The sequence below is a fragment of the Lactuca virosa genome, chromosome 2 (assembly GCF_052849685.1).
Source record: "Lactuca virosa cultivar CGN04683 chromosome 2, Lactuca_virosa_CGN04683_v6, whole genome shotgun sequence".
In the NCBI taxonomy this organism is placed as follows: Eukaryota; Viridiplantae; Streptophyta; class Magnoliopsida; order Asterales; family Asteraceae; genus Lactuca; species Lactuca virosa.
In genome coordinates this window covers 271,905,538-271,927,096 of record NC_136427.1, presented here as the reverse complement: position 1 = coordinate 271,927,096, position 21,559 = coordinate 271,905,538, and the positions used below count along the sequence as shown (strand labels likewise).

Genomic DNA, 21,559 nt, shown 5'->3' with positions numbered 1-21,559 from the left:
ATTTAAGGTGGCATTAGAGTTGGTTCGATGTACGTGTGATCAGGTTTGGGGTGTAGTCTGCAAGTTGGATCTAAAGTTCGTCTATCATTATATTCTGGGGTCGAGTGCGACCAAGGGTTGCAGGAATTTGCTTGGATAAGCAACTTGTTCTATAGGTGGATCGTGCATAGTGGGATTTCAACAGGGTAGCACAGGTTGGTGTTGTGAAGAACATTGGTTAGGCCTTTCTTTTGGATAAGGTTGATAGTTAACAGGAGGATTCCAGTCATGAGCTGAGGACCAGGTAGGGTATACCAGACTCATGCTGTGGGCTCAGAGGCAATCCAGACCTATGTTGAGGGCCTCGTAGGGGTATTCCAGTCATAGGATGTGGGCCTAGTGATCTTAGTAGTTCATTTCATCTGTTTGAGCGCTTTCAGAATGGACACATTGTTGAGGTTTGGGCGAGCTGTAATCGACTGCGAGGAATCAGAAGATTTAAATGAAATACAAAGGTAGGTCCTTGAACTTCAAGTTATGAGTTTAGACCCGAGTTTCATACATAAGGGTATTATGATCTAGGGTATTCCATCCCGAGGATGACCGGACCCTATGATTGTTTGGACTTAACATGTTTGGTATTCCAACTCGAGGGTTGATTGGGTCAAACCTGTGAAGAGTACGAGGGTATTCCATCCTGAGGATGACTGGACCCGTCGCATGCATGCCTGGTATTCCAGCCCGAGGCTAATTGGGCCAGGTATGAGTGTTGGGCTTATAAGCCGGTTATTATATGTATCGGGTTCAGAAACCAAAGGAAACATTGTCGTGTTGATCCAAGAGGGTTCATCACCCAGTTTGCATCTCGTTGTTCATTATATCGCTAGGAATTGGTTATCAGAACGAAATTCTCTTGAAGGAGTACCTAATCTCCTGTCGAGAAGAGAATTATAGGTAGCAGTGTGGGATTTGTGATTCCATTTCTGGGAGGGAAACCCCAGGGTACTAGCAGTGGAGTAGTCAGTTGGGAGATAAGTGCAATGAACTCGGCAATGATCCAGTGTGGGCGGTCTGTCAGGAAGCCAGACCATCTCGAGACTCCAGATTTCGGATCGAGTAAATGTGATTGTATTGTAACGGATTCGTTATTTTCCAAGTTTTAGAACCTTGCGAGGGTTGGATGAGGATGTCTTGGAAGGGCTAGGGTTTTGCTCGGGGTTGTAGTCAAGTAGTTTAAGTTGTTTGGCATGTAAAGAATGATAAGAAACGATTTCAAGGACGAAATCAAATTTAAGTGGGGGAGAATTGTAACATCCCAACTGTCAGGTATCATTATTATTCCATTTATATTTCATGTTTTAAGGTCTACTCGACGAGTTGACGCTGTGACTCGTCGAGTAGCAGCGGGCCAGGACACGTCATTTAATGAGTGACTCGTTGAGTCGGCATAGAGGACTCGACGAGTAGGAGCTGGTAGTGGAAACCCTAAGTTTCAGGGTTTTTGCACCCTATATATTGGACCATTAGCGCCTCCCGCCGTCCTCTATCACCCCTTGAGAGCCAGAAACCCTAATTTCCGTGAGTGTGAGCTTGGAGAGTGTTTTGGAGCTTTGAGAAGTGATTTTTGTGAAGGAGACTTGTAGATCAAGAGGCTAGCATCAAGGATTTCGTGTGGATCCAGAGTCTACTTCAGTTTGGGCATGCCTTGGAGGTAATAAGTTGTTACCTTGACCTCTTTTCTTCTAGAATCATTCATATGTGGAGGCTAGGGATTTCTTTAGTTATTCATGAAGGGATTTTGGTATGGGAGCTAGATGAGACTCTCCTAAGGTGTAAAGCTCCATTAGAAGCTTAGAATGGTCATTTACAGCCTTTAGGGCCTTGCATGCGTGTAAAGTTTGCAACTTTACGTGATAAACATGCCTTAGAAGCTTGGATCTGTAATCTGGACCTTGGCATGGCTTAAAAAGTGTCTGCATGGATGAAGGTCTGGAAGGACTCGGTGAGTTGCATAGTCAACTCGGCGAGTCATATGAAGATGGTCATGAACTCGTCGAGTTGATGAACAACTCGGCGAGTCCGATGAAGATTGCCTTGGGCTCGGCGAGTCAGTCGACTGACTCGGCGAGTCGGCTAGGCTTTTCCCAAACCTTTGGACACGTATGAACTCGGCGAGTTACAGGGAAACTCGACGAGTCAACCAAGGATTTCACGACTTCTCGAGTTCAGGAAGGACTCGACGAGTCGGTGAACTGCACTCGACGAGCCGGGTCAGCATGGACTGTTGACCTTGACTGTTGACTTTGACTTTGACCAAGGGTTGACCAGTTGACCTCTGGGGGTATTTTGGTAATTTGGAAATTTATGGAAAGGGTTTTATGGTGACTATAGGTGGTGGAGTTCGTGTTGTTGATTCGAGAGTTTGATCCTATCACTTCAGTGCGACATTGTGAGGTGAGTTATTTTCACTATATCAACAGGGTCTACGGCACCAAGGCCAGCCCTTTATGATTTACATCCTAGTTAGGATGGTCGTTATGTTATTGCTATGTTAGATTACATCCTGGTTTAGGATGGTTGCTATGATGGTTGCTATGTTAGGTTTCATCCTGGTTTAGGATGGTTGCTATGCTAGAGATCGGTGAGATGGGTATCCTGGTTATAGGATGGTTGCCATGATTAGTGATCTGTTAGATCTGCATGTTTAATTGTTTATATATATGTGCACATGTTTATTGGTTTGGCGAAAGGGTTGAGGCAGGTCCTGCTGTGTGCAGTAGGCCAAGACACCCTGGGCGGACCGGGTAGACTGCAGGCCCGGGCCGGGCAAATCTAGTCAGGCCGAAGGCCCAGCGAGCGGCCCGGATAGGCTGTAGGACCCGAGGAGGGCGGTCCAGACGTTCCGAGGGCTCGGAGAGTGTTCCAGATAAACTGAGGACCGGGATTCGGTCCAGTCAGACTGATGGCTCATTACGCATGTTGTATTGTTTGCTTATATGTTTATATGATGTGGATATATATGTATGGCGTTGGTATTTTGGGGGTAACTCACTAAGCTTTTGAGCTTACATTTATCGATTATTGTTTCAGGTATTCGGATGATTGTGGGAAGGCGAAGGCGTGATCGTGAACCTCCTTACATTTCATGATTGATTCTGGGGATACTCTGATGTTTAAATTATTTTGAAATTAACTGTAATGACTTAATGGTTTTAAATGTTTTAAAAAGTTTTAAATTGGCTTGAATTTTTGGGGTGTTACATTATTATTATTATTATTATTATTATTATTATTATTATTATTATTATTATTCTTGTTGTTGTTATTGTTATTATTATTATCATTATTATTATTATTATTATTATTATTGTTGTTGTTGTTGTTTTAATCTTTCTTTTTAATAAATATCAAAATTTATTAAATAACTTCTTTTTATTCATTTATCCTTTATTTTACTCTTTCTAAAAATATTAATTCACATAAACTAATATTTTTAACATTCATTTAGGGGTTGTTTGATAGTTGATGATTGAGTTAGAGCTGACTAGGTTAGAAGTGCTGACTGAGTCCACATCTGATTGAGTTTATGTTGTTTGATTATTTCTCTGACTGATTGTGTTGAAAGATGAATATAACCATTTTACCCTTATGTTGTCTTTTGTGCTGAATAAAATAATTATAAAAATACAAACTATCATAAGCATATAAGTTCTGCTTTCATACCAATATCATACTACATTTCAATAAATTCTAATTTCATATCAACATTTGAACAAGTTCCGAGGGAAGCACAAAGATCATACAAGCTTTCAATATTTTCTAATATCATACCAACATTTACAACATATTCAGAAAATCAGATTTTACATATTTAGAAAATCAGATTTTCTGATTTTATACATATAAATTCGGATTTCACCTACATGTAATCTTATTTTATCAACACATGGTCTGATTTCATATAGAGAGAACCAGATTTCAATCACAAATAATCTGATTTCATACAAGTTGTCAACTGATTTTAGAAAAAAAATAAAAATAAATAAAATGTTACTTGTGCTGTGGAGGTCGCTGGTGGCAGATGCTGATGAGGTGTCTCTGGTGTGCTCTATTGAAGGAAGTGATTGTTGAAGAAAGCGTACACAGGTGAGGATGTGAGGTCTGAGGGAGTGGAATGGCAGAGCGTCGTTTTTTTAGGGCATTGCTAAAATAGGCATGTTTTTTTTTTGTTCAGCTTCTAAAAAACGATGGACCAAGTAAGAGCCCACCGAGTAAGCCAACATTTATGTTCATCAAACGGGATGACTGCTGACCGAGTTAGCAGTCAGCTCTGACCGGCCCGGGTAAGTGCGAAACAAACAAACCCTTACTCTTTTAATTATTTATTTATTTCACTTATATTTCAAATTGTATAATTACAATTTTTATTTGCTAAACCCTTTTAAGAATAATAAAACGAAAAATAGGGTGTTACATATGCATCGAGTACAAGTAACTAAGCATGGAGAGAGAATCCAGAGAGAGAGAGAAAGAGCGGGTAGACTAACCCGCAATTGTCTTCATTTGGCGATACCATGCCTTGCAGAATCTATTGCCACGGTGGTGCCGCAGGTACCACGCTCCACCTGCCGGAGCCAGCCAACGTCAACCTCTATCCTAAGTCCCTAATAGAAACAAGCGTTTAGCTTTATATTGTTAAAACCAATTTTTTTAGGGGTAGCAAAATCAAAAACCTGACTATCATCACCCTATGAAGTCGGGCAATTGGAAATTGGAAACACAATTTTCTCAATGTGCCTGGAATAAATTATGAAGTGATCAGATAATATATAGAGTAAATTACACAATTCGTCCCTCGTCCAAGTCTCAAATTGCTCGTTTAGTCTCTATTTTCAAAAACTAACTCGGAACGTCCCTGTAATGTTTGTTTCTCACTCGGACAGTCCCTGACAAACATAAAATGACTATTTTACCATTTCTCTTTCTTTTTTGATATATTGTTGATTTGTTTGTTATTAAAAATTTAAAAGAAAAATAAAAAATAAAGAAAAACAAAAAAGGGCCCACCACTACAAACACTCATCATCTACACTAACCACACTCACACCCTTCAACAATTTATCATCAGTTTATCTTCATGAGTTCATCTTTTACTGTCGGACCACTACACAACACCATCGGACCACCGTGCAACATCGCCGGACCACCGCGCAACAGCACCGGACCATCGTCTCTTTTTATCTCAGAAACACCGTCGACTACCCTTTCTTCCCTCGTTCTTCTTCCCGGTTAGTCCTTAAGCCACCACCTTCGACCACCAGGTCTGTAGAAACACCAGGTGGAGCACAGGAACAAAAACACACATTTTTTGTGCTTATTGATGCAATACTTATAAAGAGAGTGCAAGAGAGACGGAGATAGAGCTATCATCGCCACCCCACGTATCCGGTGGTAACCCAACAGATTCGGTGGTAACCCAACAGATCTGATGGAGATGGACGGTTATTTCATGTGGTTTCAACAGATCCGTTACTGGTGAGATCCAAACCCTAGCCGACGGAGATGGCAGCGCAAATGTGACGAAACCCTAGCGTACAAAGGCTTGGAGACGACGATTACTTGTAGATTTGAGGCGGTGTTTAGTGATGATACAGGTGAAGGAGGTCGTAGGTGGTATCGTCGACGTTCTGGGGTGAAGGAGGCAGGAAAGGAAGGTCAGCGACATCATTAGATGGCTAGGGTTTTGGATTCCTGTCGGGAGTGGGTGAGAAAGAGGGAGTCAACACCAGATGGTGTCTTTATTAGCTGCGGAACAGCGGTGATGTGGTGGTGGTGGAGCACAGGCGGTGATGTGGTCGTGGTGGAGCACCGGCGGTGATGTAGTCGTGGTGGAGCACCGGCAGTGATGCAGGTGGGTCGTGGGGTGGTGGTTCATGAAAGAAAAGAAGAAGAAGAAGAATAAGAAGAAGAAGAAGGATATAAGAAGGTGGGGCCCAATTATTTAATGATTTCTTTAAAATTATAATTAATAATAATAACAATCTAAGAATAAATAAAAAATAAAATAATAAGGGCAAAATAGACATTTTAAGTCTGGTAAGTGATTTAAGGGACGAAACGTGTAATTTTTAACGATATAAGGGACGGTCCGAGTTAATTTTTGAAAATAGAGACTAAACGAGCAATTTGACACTTGGACGAGGGACGAATCGTGTAATTCACTCTAAGATATATCTCTTGATACTTGAGCAACAAATGGTCCAGCATGATGAAATACATCTTAGTAACTATCAAGAGGGTTACAATGTGACATAAAATAAAGATATGTGAGGGAGTTTTGTTGAGAACGTGATATTAACTCATTGAGGATTCAAGAAACAAAAGCACATCGGATGAGTTGGGTGGTGGCTTTTTTAATATAGGGACACAGAAATTCGACATGCTATATTTGGCTTATAATGAAATATCTTGGGCTTATTCTGCCTTTAAGACCCATACTAGTTCAAGCTGCATTATCAACATATTATACGTTTTAAAATAGTTCATGCGTTTTTTATAAAGCTGTTTTCTTGCATTTACTATACAGTGTTTCTGCATTTCTATTTATACAATGTTTCGACATCTGCTTTTACATCAATCGCTTTCTGCATTAAAAAAATAGCATTATGGGCGACACCAAGCAATAAGGGCAATGCTATTAGCGATGACGCTGTTAGGGGCGACGAAGTATTATTAGCTAAATGCATCATTTGAGACTTTTTTTTTTTTTATGTATTGGGGGCGATATCTGTCGCCCCTTTTGCCCTTAAATTTTGTTTTGGGAAAGGAGAAATTAAAATAAAAATGCCACATGCAAAGCACGTTGAATGTGAATGTACATGCACCTAATCATAATATTGCATGAGACTTCGATCACCCCACAAACCCACACAAATTTGTTTCTATATATTAATCATAATTAGAATTAATATTCTTTTTTTTCTTTATTATTATATATGAACATATCGAGATTAGTGTGTTAATATAATCATTTTACATTCCACTAGACCACAAAATAAATAATAAATAAATGAATTGTTTTCATCATGTATGGTATCATTGTTTAATAGATTGATTTATGTAGTATATAGAACACATGTTATTAGTATAAATGATATATTTTTATATAAATATACTAATAAATAAATAATTAGTAAAAAACAATTATCATCTGAGATGTAATTCAATGGCTGTGTTTGGTAGAAAAGGTTACCATGCATTTTGATTTTCATTCATTAAGCTCGCATGCATTGAACCTCTTCAACATCTCATTTACCCTTAGATGTTTGTGATTTAAACTGTACGTAAATAATTTGCTTAATCTCTGCACCTAAATATGTTAAAAAAGAAATCATTAAATATTTGTAAGCTCAAATGTACATGTCTTTGACACTCATATATAACTCTGCATTTTAATTTCTTACATGTTTATAAGGGCGACAAAAGTTATTGTTTCTTTCTACATGTCTGCATGTATGCAAAATCTCTATATATCGTCGTGGTTAACATTTGCTTTTACTTAATGACTCTTTTGCAAATTTACCTGGTTACTTATTAATTACCGGTCATTATAAGAAATTTGTGACATCAATTGTGGTCTATAACTTTATTTTATTTTATATATGTCAGATCAATAATTGCATTTTATATAATATTGCGTCCAATCAAACTGGATGGTGTCTATCGTTGTACTTTTGTAAGAATGATTAAGGGGAGAGTTTAGAGTACTAATCATGTGATTCATGAGATCAAAAGTGGAGAGAATGAAATTAATTATATGTTCAAGCATTTTGTGGGGTCTTCAATTATTTGATACTCACTTTATTCCCATTACTCACTTGTAATTCCCAAATTAGTCATTAAAATCAACAAGTATATTTTATAGTTATGAAAAGAAACTATAATTGTATCAAAAAGGTACGTACAATAAGTATCACAAATAAAAGACGATTAGGTATTAGTAAAACAATCATTTCATGTATAAGGTCTTCAGAAAATGTCCTCAATATGATTCGAAATCTTGCAAGTTTTTATGGCGTCGCGTTTTCGGATTAATTTGCCAAAAATATTGTCTTTGGCATTAATGTTGCTATGGAACATGTAACCAATGCTACCATGTTATACGGTTGTAAGGCTAGAAAATTGTCTTTTACTTGCTTGGAATTACTGGTTGATAATAATATTGATAATAATATGTCTAGACAAGAGGCATGGATTCTCGTGATTGAAAAAGTAACCGGAAACTCTCGAGATAGAAGGTGGATTTTCTTTCACTAGGAAGTCGATTTACTCTTCTCAAATATGTTTTTTTGAAGCCTGCGGAGTATTTTATTTCTCCATTCGAGTCCATATCTTGGTTTTGAAGCTTTTGGAAGGAGCTCGTAATACATTTTCTTGGGGAGGAGATCACCCATCAACTATTGACGGTTACCTTGCAATTGATCCTCCACCACTAGTCTTTTCTCTCGATCAGCATTGTCCATGTCCAAGTAATACATCTTAATTAGCTAGAGGGCTAAATTATGTCATTGGTGGAAGATCAATTGCAAATTATACAACCTTCAACAATGGATCTTTAAAGGCGTGATAATGGGTGATCATCATATAGAACTTTCATCAACACTTTTATTTGTCTAAGATTGAAAAATTATATATTCATGTCTGTTTAAACAATAATCATTCCAATACTTATGGTTGTCAAAACTTGATAATTAAAGAATGTTTTTCATTATATCGTTCCGTATTGTTTTAATCCCAATCTTATATTTCTTTTTATTGGAAGACATTATTCTTCTCCTTTTCTTTTTGAACGGCATTATTCTTCTCCTAAGTTGACGGCTTATGCCATGCTACATTATAATTTTGTTTTTATATGTTTTGGGAACTATATATATAGATATAAAAAAATAATTGAAAAGAGAAAAGGCTCAATTATTTAGAACTCTATATATTTTAATTTCACTTTGGTTGGGGACCAACTGGGATGATGATACCATTGCCAATTTCATAACTTCAATCCCTCAAAAAATTAATCACGAAATTTTTGTATTGGATTGGAGTTGGATATCCCATTAATAGGATATATTTTTTTTATATGATAGTAGTAATATTTAATGTTTCTTTCACCGGCAAAAATATTAAAACAACAAATGACATATTTTTAATAATATTTTTTATGATTTAAAGTGATATGTCTTGTTATTTTCTTCGAACAATAAATGACGATTTCCTCACGTCAAAAACTTAGTAAGTAATTGTTAATGGAAATATATAATTAAGACTAATGTAATTCACTACTAGAAAAGTTGTTTAATTTCTCACGCCGTCTCCACTAGTAATTCATCGACAGAAAAAATATGTCGCAAAAAACGCGAGAGTAAGGTTGCGTTTAGTTACGGAAAAACAGTTTTCATTTTGTATTTTTCGTTTTCCTTTTTCAATTTTAATTTTCCGTTTTCATTTTTCATTGAAAAATTTAGAAAACGCGTTTAGTTAAAACTTATTCATTTTTCATTTTCAGTTTTAGAAAATTAAAAACGTGTTTAGATGTGTATTTTTCTATTGGTTTTCATTTTTAGAAAACAGTTACGGTGGTAGGGTGGGGGTGGGGGCGGCGGTGGTAGCGGGTCGGCGGCGGTGGTGGTGATGACAGGCGGTGGTGGTGGCGGCAATCGTGGTAGTGGTGGTGATGGCGGTGGCGGCGGTGGTGGTGGTGGTGGTGGTGGGTTTGTGTGTGTGTGTTTTTGGGGGTGGGGTGGGTTTGTGTGTGTGTGTGTGTGTTTGTGGGGGTGGGGTAGATGTGGGTTTGTGTGTGTGTGTGTGTTTGTGGGGGATTGAGTGGGGGTGGGGATGGGTGTGTGTGTGTGTTTGGGGGTAGGGGTGGGTGTTTGCTTCTTTTTCAATTTCCGGATTGTAGAATAGTTCACCGGTTCTTGTAGACCTAGGCATAAACAATCAAATAACAATAACCAATTTCCTCGGCAACGGCGCCAAAAGTTGGTGGGATGTCAAGTCCACCAAGCAAATTACACCCTTTGTTTGCAAATAAAACGTAATATAATGGTAAAAAGGAGTATCGATCATCGGGGAAATGGTTGTATTCAATCACCAATGCAATCTAAAAGAACTATTGTAAATAAACTAACTAACTACAACTAAACTAAAAGGGGGGGTGTTATGATTGCTTGAAAACTAAAAGACTTGAATAACTAAAAACTTGCAATTAAGCAAGAAAGTGAGATACTCAAATATTGGAGAGAATTGGTAAACCAAGGCAATTCAACACAATGAACATTTGTGTGTTTATCATTAGGATTTAACATGAAGCTTATCATTCACCCCAAATTGGTTATAGCAATCATGAAGCAGGATATGCCAAGATTTCTCATAGGTAGTATGGAGGTTAGGGAAGCCCACAACATACCTTCTTAATCAAAATCAAAGATCCAATTGAAGCAATTGAACCTAAGAAGTTGATTAGCCTTAAGAATGAAGAAATCCCCAATTCCTAGAGGATGTCAATGCTTACAGATCCATAAAGGAGTTATGATTCATAAGCTAGAGATGATTTCTACCGTCATAAAGCCCTTGTTCTAAGTAAATTCAATGATTCAATGCCAAACCAAAAAAATAAACCAACAATTGCTTATTAAAGTACCAAGCTCATGATCAAAGCACTAAAAAAGCATAGGAAATATGAACTAGAATCATAGACATAAGATAAATGATAAATAAGCATAAATCCTTCAAAACCCCACAAACATTCAGAGGTTTTAGCCAAGGTCTACCAAAATAGAGAGTTTAGCCACTCATGGCAATAGAACAACAATCACAAAAGTCTAATTGCATAAAGAAACTACCAATAACTTGGAAAGATGAAAAGAAATGAGTCTTGAGCTTCAAAATCGCCTTCTTCAGCTCTCCAATGGTGTCAAATCGAAGTTATGGCTGCTAGATCTGATCCCCCAAGGTAATGGCAAGCCAAATGACCAAAATGCCCAAACTGGGCAGTTGCGCTGGTACCCGCGCGACGAAAATTCCACCCGCGCAAATGTTGCTGTAATGCTATTGGTCCTTCATTCCTCCACTACCAAAGATTCCTTTGGTCCCCTCCATATCCATGTCATTTAAACCAACCAAACATCATTTAGCTACAAAAGTGGATGCTCCAAGCCCAAATTAACAATCCATGATCCATTTTTCACAAGCCCACTTCATCCAAGCCTTTATTTTTTTTAAGCCCAAATCTTCTTTGGTGGATCCGCCAAGCCCAATAATGCATCGGAAAGCCCACTAAGCCCAACTCCAGTCACTCCACAACTGCAATGAGCTCCAAAACCCTGTAAAATTCCTCATGCAAAATAAAAAGTCCCCGATACGTTATATATATATATATATATATATATATATATATATATATATATATATATATATATATATATATATATATATATAGACACACACACACACATCATGGTTGTTAAAATCGCGATCATGATCGTATGATCCTACGATCCTAGGTATGAAAAACGAGTTGGATCGTAAACGGAGTAGGATCGCAGAATCGTATGAAGGATCGTAGGATCGCGATTCGATCCGATCCTACCTTCCTTTAATTTTTTTATTTTTTATTTATTTATTTTTTTTTGCAAATGAAATTTTTTTTACCACTTTATGTTTTTTATCCTTTACCAATTTAGCGTTTATCATTTTGTGTTGTGGCTTATAACTAATATTTTGAAGTTTTTATAACTTTTGAACAAAAAATTAAATGTTTGAAATATTTTTCATGTTTTAAAATTATAAATTAAAATTATGTTTTATTTTGTGGGATCTTAGGATCTCGATCCCGATTTTGCAAACTCAAAAACGATCTTACGTATGGTCCCGATCTTGACAACCTTCATATATCTACACACACCTACAATTATTGATCATATTATATGTTCTACAAATTATTATTATTGTTTAGCTTATTTTTCTATCTAGCATAATTTTCAAGAAAACGAAATGGAGGATGTTGAGTTGATCTCTCTTATATGAATTTGCATCTTCCAAATTTTTATTTTCTTCTTCATCATTCAATATGAATACATTAACCCCAATGTAGAGTTTTGAGTATTTTCAAATCATCTTTTTCTCCATCTTATGCACCAAACTTAGCAATCTCATCTACATATATGGACTATTTATATCTTTATATTAACTAATTAAATATAATAATTACCACTTACTAACCATGAGTTATAATAATAATAATAATAATAATAATAATAATAATAACTCTTCATTTGTAGTGCTTAATTTTAATTATTTTAAAGTTGAAATCATAAGTACATATAACTAATCATATATACACATAAGTTACAAAACTCTTGAATTGTAGTGAAATTAATTTTTGGTTATAAAGACTTTTGAGTTGAAGTGAGAGTTTTAAATGTATATGATGCAAGGAAATTGACTTCTATTATAATAGATATTAGGCGAAAGCCCGCGCGTTGCACAGAAACACCTATATAGTTGAAATCTCGACAAACATATGAACTTTGTTGTTAAATTTGATATAATAATTCGTATACTAAATTAATATAATATATTGATTATTTTGAATTATATGATAATATATACATCTATTATAACTACATAATCTATATCGTTTGAATGACTTCTACTCGCGAGTTACTCATGAATAAAATTAAATATAATATATGGTTTAATGTTATTTATACTTGTTGTTATTGTTAATTAATTTTTAATTTTTTTTTCTTAACGTTTAATTTCTATCATTATAATTATTTAAAACATCAAACATTGTTTTTTTATTTTAAAAGTAATAATATAATCATTTGTATAGAGTTATTTTTAACTATTGTTATTGTAAGTTATTTTAAGCTACTTATTTGAAAACGTTTAACGATTATAAAAATATCTTTAGGAAATATTTTAGTTAAATTGAGATTACAATTTAGTTTTTGCATTTAGCATTACAATTTATCACTTTTAACTATTCACAAAATATTATTTGGATTTTTTAAATGGAACTGAATTTTATATTTAAGTTGACACTGTAAGGTTATATTTAAATTAAAGTTTTAAGTATTTTGTCCAAACTGTTCAAAAGTTGTAGCTTTAAACTGATAATGGTTTACATACAATAACATATTAAATCTAATAAATTAAGTATAATATGTTAAAAATTAAAGACATAACTTTATAAGTAAAAGTAAATATATTATTTTAATATTGAAATTTAGTTTATTTATGATTAAACTTTAGGTTTGATATTTATTTAACCTTATTAACCAACTTAGAATCATTATTAGAAAGACACTACAATTTATCACTTTTAACTATTTACAAAATATTCTTTGGGTTGTTTAAGTTAAACTAAATTTTATATTTAAGTTGACCATCTAATGTTATATTTAAATTGATAATTTAAGTATTTTATACAAACTGTTCAAAAGTTGTAGTTTTAAAATGATAATGGTTTACATCCAAAAACATAGTAAAATTAATAAATTAAGTATAATATGTTAAAAGTTAAAAAATATAACTTTATAAGTAGAAGTTAATATATTATTTTAATATTAAATTTAGTTTATATATGATTAAACTTTAGGTTTGATATTTATTTAACTTTATTAACCAACTTATAATCATTATTAGAAATATATTGAAAAGTCATGAGAGTTTCAAATGGATGTGGTGAAAGGAAAAATACATTGAAGTTTCAAATGAATGTGGTGAAAGGAAAAATGTTTCCTTTATAAATAGATATATAGATATATAGATAGATATATAGATATAGATATAGATATTGTCTAATACATGTATGATACACTAAATCAACATAAGACTTAAAAATGTCAAAACCACAAACATAATAAACATAAGTGTTCAACAATTATCTAAAACGACAAATATAAAAAATTAGGATGAGTTACGATGATTGTCGGGTGTTACCAAATCGCCTCATTTATGTGTTGTTGGGTTAGTTGTATCTCTTTTCGTTCTTTTCATTCCGCTTCCATTTCATTTGCAATTCATTCCATTCTACTTTACCTTGTTTACCAAAATAACAAATGTAATTATATTTTTTTATTAATAATAACAACATAATAAATTATTTATCCATAATAGCAATGCAGTTTTTTTTTCCATAATATGATCATACTTTATTTTTTATTCGTAGGAATTGTAGTTACATTTTTTTATCCATAATAACTACATATCTTAGTTTTTATTTACAACATACATTTATTTTTATTAATCATAACATATTTTTTATATACACATACCATAAAACTACTATTTTTAACAACATTGGTAAATATGCTTTGTTTTTTATCAATAAAAACAACATATTTTATTTTTCTCTAACCCATCCATAACTTACCTTTGGATTAAGAATGGAATGAGAATCTACTAATTATCTATAAGTAACACACACATATATTTTTTTTCTCAATTGAAATTACCTCTCTCTCTCTCTCTCTCTCTCTCTCTCTCTCTCTCTCTCTCTCTCTCTCTCTCTCTCTCTCTCTCTCTCTCTCTCTCTCTCTCTCTCTCTCTCTGCTAATTATTTTTTGCTTTTCACGATTCAAATGTTGTAAAGGAAAAATGTCGTTATTGCCCAACGAATTTTTATGAATTGGTTTTAAAGGTTCCTGAAGTTATTTTTTGGCTTTCTAAGGATACAATGTGAAGGTTGTCGGGTTTAAAAAGTCTCTTTGGAGATCTTGAAGGGGTAAACCGCGTACCCCTTGCCATGTAGGATTTTCAATTAAAAGCAAATTCAAAATTAGTCAAAATAACTTCTATTCCCAATGGATTTCATCGCAACCTTAACCCTTCATCGGAACTACCGATTTCTCTGATGCTCCCTATTCTTTGGTGACGCATCCAGCTCAAGCGACATCTCTAACTTCGGCGACAACACGGTAAGCTTCACCTTCAAATATCTATTGTTTTCTTCCTACTGATGGTCTCTATCGATCCGGTTTTGTACTTTTCGTGTTTACCCCATTGTTTATGTCCTCTTTCTTAAAAGATTGTTATAGAAACCATGAAGATAAACACATACTCTCTTTTTCTATAGTTTGTTCACAAAGATCAGTGAGCTCTTTTCTTTATCATGTTTTTTTGGTAAATCCTCTCTTTCTTTGGTTTGATTTATAGTTGGGCCACAAGTGAGATGGTGTTGTTCGAAGGAAGATGAGATAGAGATTGAGGGTTTAATTTTATGATAAAGATGAACAAATACATACCTAAAATCATGTGTGTGTTCAACAAACCCCGAAATCAACAAGCTTCCCAACAATGATTGATCTGCGTAAATGTGTCGATTGGATAATTGAAAATCAACGCAAATATATAGTCGAACCTTATGTTCAAAACTATCCGTCATCTCCTTACCTTTTTTCTTATGTTACGATGCTTTTTGTGTACTTGATCTGCTTGAAAGGGAACTAAAACCCTAGTTGTTAAGCTAGAACTCCACGTAAGCAGTCACCTTTGACAATATTTCCATTACATATACGTACTTATACAAATAGATACATATACACATATATACACATTAATAAATACAAACACATGCACACATTGATATACACATACATACACATTCTCATTTTCATACACATAATTACACATTTATATATATATATATATATATATATATATATATATATATATATATATATATATATATATAATAATGATAATAGTAACACTAATAATTAGAAGAAGAACATAGTGATAATGATGATGATAACAATAACAATAACAAATTGACGGTTTTCTAATTGAATATAGTTTTTTAGAAAACAAAATGATCATAAATTTTATTTCGTCTAGTATTCCATTGTTAATATCCGATAGATAACTATTAGTAATAATGGAAAATAACTTATCAGCCAACGAAGTTTCCAAACCGTTCAAAAAACCTCAATTATATTTTCTTTGTTCAAGAAACCCCAACGAACTTAATATCTTTTCTAAAAAAGCCTAACTAAGCTACATTTTTGTTCAATTCTTTAGAAGTCAAAGAAGAGAAACAGATGACGCTTATTACCATATTAGAAAACAATTTTCCGACGAATTTATGTCTTTTGCCAATTTTCAGTTTTTCTCCCATTGGTATTTCCTCGTTCTCTCCGATGGATTTTCTTCTAGTCGGTAATTTTCATTGGTATTTTTTTTAATAGTGTAAAACGCGTTTGTACGTGTATATGTCGATGTCTGATTTTTTATTTTTTTTATATAAAAATAAATGACTACATGCATCGATTCCACTACACTCCTTATGATAAAACATTAAAACGAATCAAAATAATTATAAATGGCTGTTACTTAGAAAGATTAAAATTATATATAAATATCACGGTTGTTTTTATTGGTCACTCGTCTACTGTCGCGACACGTACTAGCTTCCACTGCATCAGGTTTGCTGGTTTGCAATACAAAAATATATAATATTGATTAAAAAACTTAATAGTCGTAGATTTTGAGTTTTTCTATTCTAATGGCTCAGCTTTAGGTCTAATTTAGTGTTAATTATTTATTTTGGTTTAAACGTAACTTTATTGTTTATTAGTATTTACTAACTTTAAAATTGCCATCTTTTTGAAGATTGTAAATATGAAAATTAAGTAATTAATAGAGTTGAAAGATGTTTTTTTTTTCAAATTAAACAGTTTAAATATTATTAGATTCCCAACAAAAAAACAAGAGGTGTTGTGTGGATTTTCAACTACCATTTGATTTATAAGTGTAATTTATGGGAATCTTTAATCTATTCATATATGAATGGAGAAGAAATTGACAAACAAGTTTCAAAATATATCTTTGTTTTGGTTTATGTTAAAGATTCAACATTAAAATACAATGAATTTGATTATGATAACATTTTTCTATGTAATATAAAAGAATTGAACAACAAATCTAATCTACTTCTAATTTCATCTATGTCTCAGACAGAACTTGAATCATTGACCTCAAGAAGTAAATGCAACACCCGATACCGTTAGACTAGAAGTCATTTGGTATAAAAGAACTAATTCTAAAATACGTTTTATATGAGACATTCTGATACAACTCAATATCATAATAACATCATAGTTTAAAAGACATCATTGTTTAAAAATGTATGTCTAATATATACAATTTTTTTTTTTCATATCTCTTATTTAACCCCTTCTTCCTTCTCATTGTCTAGTCAACCTTGTATGCATGGTTATGCTTAAGAAAGAACTAAAATGAATTCATTGATTGATGCATTTAGAATACATAAATGTAAGTTTAATCTTTTATCTTCTAACAAAAAAAATGGTTGTAAATAACCAAATCATTGCAATATTTTTTCTTAAATTTGGAGTATCCCATTTTATTGGATTAATTGTTTAGTTAAAGAAGTTGATAAAATAATAAGATGGAAAGAAGTGGGTGAACGAAATTCATATATGATAATGGTTTTTATTAGTTATATGATTAGAGAAATAAACCTTCCATGTTGACGGGAAAGTTATGCCCTTGTTAAATGCAAGTTGCAATAGGTTCTTTTGTTATTAATTCTATAAAAGAGAGAAGTCAATATCATCTTTTCTTCTCATTGTATCATCTATACATGTCATACATAACATAATCAAAATATTTGTTGTGCTTCCTTTCTATTTTTTTGAGTGGCAAGTGGTCTTATTTTAGTGCGTTTTGACATTGAAGAATCTTCTAGGGTATAGGCCCCTATTTGATTGGTGAAGGGGGTTTTCAGAACACATAATAAAATCCTTTTATTGTCCTTTTATGTAGATATGAATTGATCGTTTTTGTTATTTTAGCAAATAAAATATATCAAATTTGTAACAAAACACGATAGATGTGAAGAGTATATCATAATAAGTTAATAAACAGTATTGTGTCATCCCCCTACTGTTATAGACTCATAGTGTTATCCATCTTAGTTCTAAAATATTTATTTAGAAAAAAAAAATGCAAAGCAATTGTACATTTATTAAAACAGCAAAACCTATATTTGATAATTAATAGTTTAAGATGTATTTTGATATAATAGTCTAAATTATTCACACTGCTGGCACTAAGTTACCAAATTTTTTATTATGATTTACCAAATTTCCGAATAGTGACCCAATCAATTCAATTGGGCACTCGTCATATACTTTCATTGTTCAATTCTTTAACAATAGGAAAAACCAATTGTTCAAACTTCATCTAGTTAGTGGTGCACATTCAAACAAGTCAACTAGTTTGGGCCTGGCTTGGTCTGCTTTATCCAAACCACTGGTTATCTACCGGTTTGGTAATCTATTTATTGGAACCGGTTGAGGAAAACCGGTTTAATAAACTAGCAGTTGGAAAATAGTTTTTCTTTATTTCTAGCTGTTATCACCGTTTTATAAATAGGTAAAACGCTATATACTCTCACAATACCACTCAAAACGCTATATACTCTCACAAATCGACTATTTTTGCAATTCTGCTAACTTGTTTTTGTTAACATCTCTTCGCAATATGTTCATACTTTCTTTCGACTCTAGTTATGAGGTAGTCTCGTTATATTTCATGTATCTCAATCCCCATATTTCAATCTTTTTCATGTAAAATAGTGGGCATCTGATTGTGGCCATTTGCAATCTTACATTGTTATAACGGCTGTTAAAGTATTGCCTACAAAATCAAACCCATAAAATGGCAAACGTTTCAACTTATGTAAAAGGTCACAGGGCCAAATAAAGCGTGATGCAATAATTGTGGTAAATTCTTTAATAGATTAGGAAATACCACACTCACCCATAGGGAACACCAAGAAATAGGCCACATATATTTGACAACATCATATCATCAAATGTAAAAGTAAACCTTTCTCGTTTTGGTGACTATATTTTGTGATTTACTATCTGTCCAAACTTTTATAGTAGTAGGTTTGGAATCACTTTTTTTTTTCTGTTATTGACATGATTATATTGCCACCAACAACAAAACTAATATTACTACATTAAAAGTCTTCCAAATTCAGAAGCATCAAATAAATAATGTTACAATACACCAAATTATGTTTATATCAGATAAAACAGACACTAATCTTCAAATTATTTAAAATTGTATGGTTTAGAGCTCAACAGATCCATAAAAGACTACCTCAGCAGGACCTGTCATATACACATGGTTGTTCTCCTCCCTCCATTCTATCTCCAATGGCCCTCCAGGTAAATCAACCCTACACTTCTGTAATCACAAAACATTAATATCAAAATAAAAATTAAACATTTTTATTTATATATCCAAAAAAAAAAACTTACTCGCTCAGAACGACCCTCAAGGATTGCTGCAACAACTACTGCACATGCTCCAGTTCCACAAGCCAATGTTGCTCCTATATATATAATACAGTTTTTAATTTTTTTTTAATCCAAAGTTATAAAACTAAAAAGTATAAAAAGATATAATCATTTTATAAGCTAACCTGCCCCACGCTCCCAAACGCGCATCTTTAGATGTGAACGAGAGAACATTTGCACAAATTCTGCAAAAGTATAACATGTTACAAGGCTAAATAAAATAAAGAAATACATGATATACTAATATCCAGTTCTTTTATGCTTTATGATTGTATAACACAAATCATAAAGGTAAATAAAACCGGACCTGTGTTAGTTCGGGCAGGAAACAGTGCATGATGTTCAAACTTTGGACCAACTTCCGCCAAATTCAATTCATCAACCACCAAGTTCTGTTTATAAGTTATACCACAAAAATCAAAAAAGAAAGTAGAAGACAAATTTTGATATACAAGAATATATATATATATATATTTTACAAAAATTTGATGAATATTGAATATACCTCGTTGTCTTGTGTACCGAAAGTGACACAGTGAGGATTTCCCATACTGACACATGTCACATTCCAGTTTACTCCATCCACTTCAATTTTTGCTTTCACAACAGATTCATCTTTATTTGGTGTTATTTTAGTTGGAACATCTGAAGCCTTCAAAACTGGCTCACCCATGTCAACTTTTACCTGAAGTAACAACAATGTTGAATTCAATCCACAAGGATAAAAATCCAATGAATTAAATAAGCAAAATTTACTACCTTTCCATCATCTTGTATTTCGGGCACGATTAATCCAGCACCAGTATGTACTGTAAAACTGTAAATGCATGGAGAAGAAACATTAAAGAAAATGATCACGTAAACTTGCAATTGAAGCTTCTTGTACAACAACTAAATGGTACTCAAATCAACTAGAGGAGAGCAGAATTTAATAAATTCTTTATACCTTTCTTTTCCATGTAAGCTATTGAGATCTGAAATAAACTTTGCAAAGCATCGAACTCCATTGCCACACATCTGTGAGAGGAGGCAGATAATTGGGATTACAGTTTACACAACAATGGACATATCAAGAATATGAGTGTTTGTGCTTTGCGCATTGCTAAGTAAAGAAAATCACCTCAGGCTCGCTGCCGTCTGAATTAAATATTCTCATGGTATAATCAGTCCCATTATATCCAGGCATTGCAAATATTACTCCATCGGCTCCAATGCCAAAATTCCGATCACATAACTTAACAGCTTGCTCCGGAGTAACTTTGGGCTCCATTGAATCAAGATTGTTAACCTATTCAAAGCAAATTTTAGGTAAACAATGGATGACACTCCCAACCACTAGCAATCAAATTCATTAAACCGAGCCACTATAAGCTATATGAGTAACATAATGCAATCGTTATTATACTTTGAACAATGAACAGTAACAGAACATCATCGGAATATCTAAAAACTTCACTGGTAGCAATGTTCCATATAGGTTGAAAGTAGAAATAAGTTTCTTAGTACTTACCATGATAAAGTCGTTACCGAGGCCATGATACTTGACGAAATGAAGAACTCCGGTTTCTCTTCGATCAAGGAATGCAGTCTGAGAGAGATTTTCCTGAGCTGCTACGCTCATTGCGGAGACAGAGAATCGGAAATTAGGGTTTCGGAGGAGAGAAGTAGTTGTCAGTTTGAGAGCGAAAGAAGAGCATTTAAAGGAATTGATTGGAGTAAAGGAGGACGAAGATATGATGGAAAGTGATCGAATATTTGAGGATGTGAGAGGGGCTGAAACAATGGTGGCGACGGACATGATGGAAACGGAGACGTTGATTCGCACGGCGGCTGTCAAGTTGAACCGGAAGGAGGATGTTGACCCTGTTTATGTTTATGTCCAAAGCCAAAGGGTTCAGGGCTTCAGGCGTTTAGCTTTTTATTTAATATTTTTGCATATACTATAAAAGAAAATTGCAAATTTGGTACGTATAGAATACAACTTTTATAATTTAATATTCGATAAATTAATAATTTCGATAAAATTAATAATTTTTCCGATTTTAACGTATAAAATTGGACTCCAATCAATAAAACAATAAAATAATAATTTTTTTGAAATTCCAATATAAATATATTGGTCTCAGCAAAACTATAAATTAATAATTTCAAAAATATTTCAAAATTCTAGAATTGTCTAGTAA

At 33.5% G+C, this 21,559-nt stretch overlaps 1 protein-coding gene and 1 long non-coding RNA gene across 2 annotated transcripts; one reads left to right on the top strand and one right to left on the bottom strand.

Moving 5' to 3' along the window:
- The first annotated feature begins 14,651 nt into the window (after positions 1 to 14,651).
- LOC145156997 (uncharacterized) lies at positions 14,652 to 15,543 on the top strand. The gene is made up of 2 exons (XR_013737025.1): positions 14,652 to 14,960; positions 15,199 to 15,543. It is a non-coding gene; the product is annotated as an uncharacterized LOC145156997 (long non-coding RNA).
- A 3,472-nt stretch (positions 15,544 to 19,015) lies between these two features.
- LOC145161082 (diaminopimelate epimerase family protein) lies at positions 19,016 to 21,286 on the bottom strand. Its single transcript, XM_079080518.1, has 9 exons — positions 20,887 to 21,286; positions 20,497 to 20,664; positions 20,323 to 20,393; positions 20,136 to 20,193; positions 19,882 to 20,061; positions 19,684 to 19,768; positions 19,502 to 19,561; positions 19,338 to 19,411; positions 19,016 to 19,263 (listed from the first exon to the last, which is right to left on the bottom strand). Exons 1-9 carry the CDS (start codon positions 21,172 to 21,174, stop codon positions 19,147 to 19,149), a joined length of 1,101 nt encoding a protein of 366 aa, XP_078936644.1. The 5' UTR covers positions 21,175 to 21,286; the 3' UTR covers positions 19,016 to 19,146.
- Between the last annotated feature and the right edge of the window lie 273 nt (positions 21,287 to 21,559).

Coding starts and splice junctions, on each gene's coding strand:
- LOC145161082 (XM_079080518.1), bottom strand. CDS start 21,174: ATGTCCGTCGCCACCATTGTTTCAGCCCCTCTCACATCCTCAAATATT. Junction 20,062..20,135: donor AAATACAAGATGATGGAAAG/GTAGTAAATTTT, acceptor TTGTTACTTCAG/GTAAAAGTTGACATGGGTGA. Junction 19,264..19,337: donor TTGAGGGTCGTTCTGAGCGA/GTAAGTTTTTTT, acceptor TTGTGATTACAG/AAGTGTAGGGTTGATTTACC.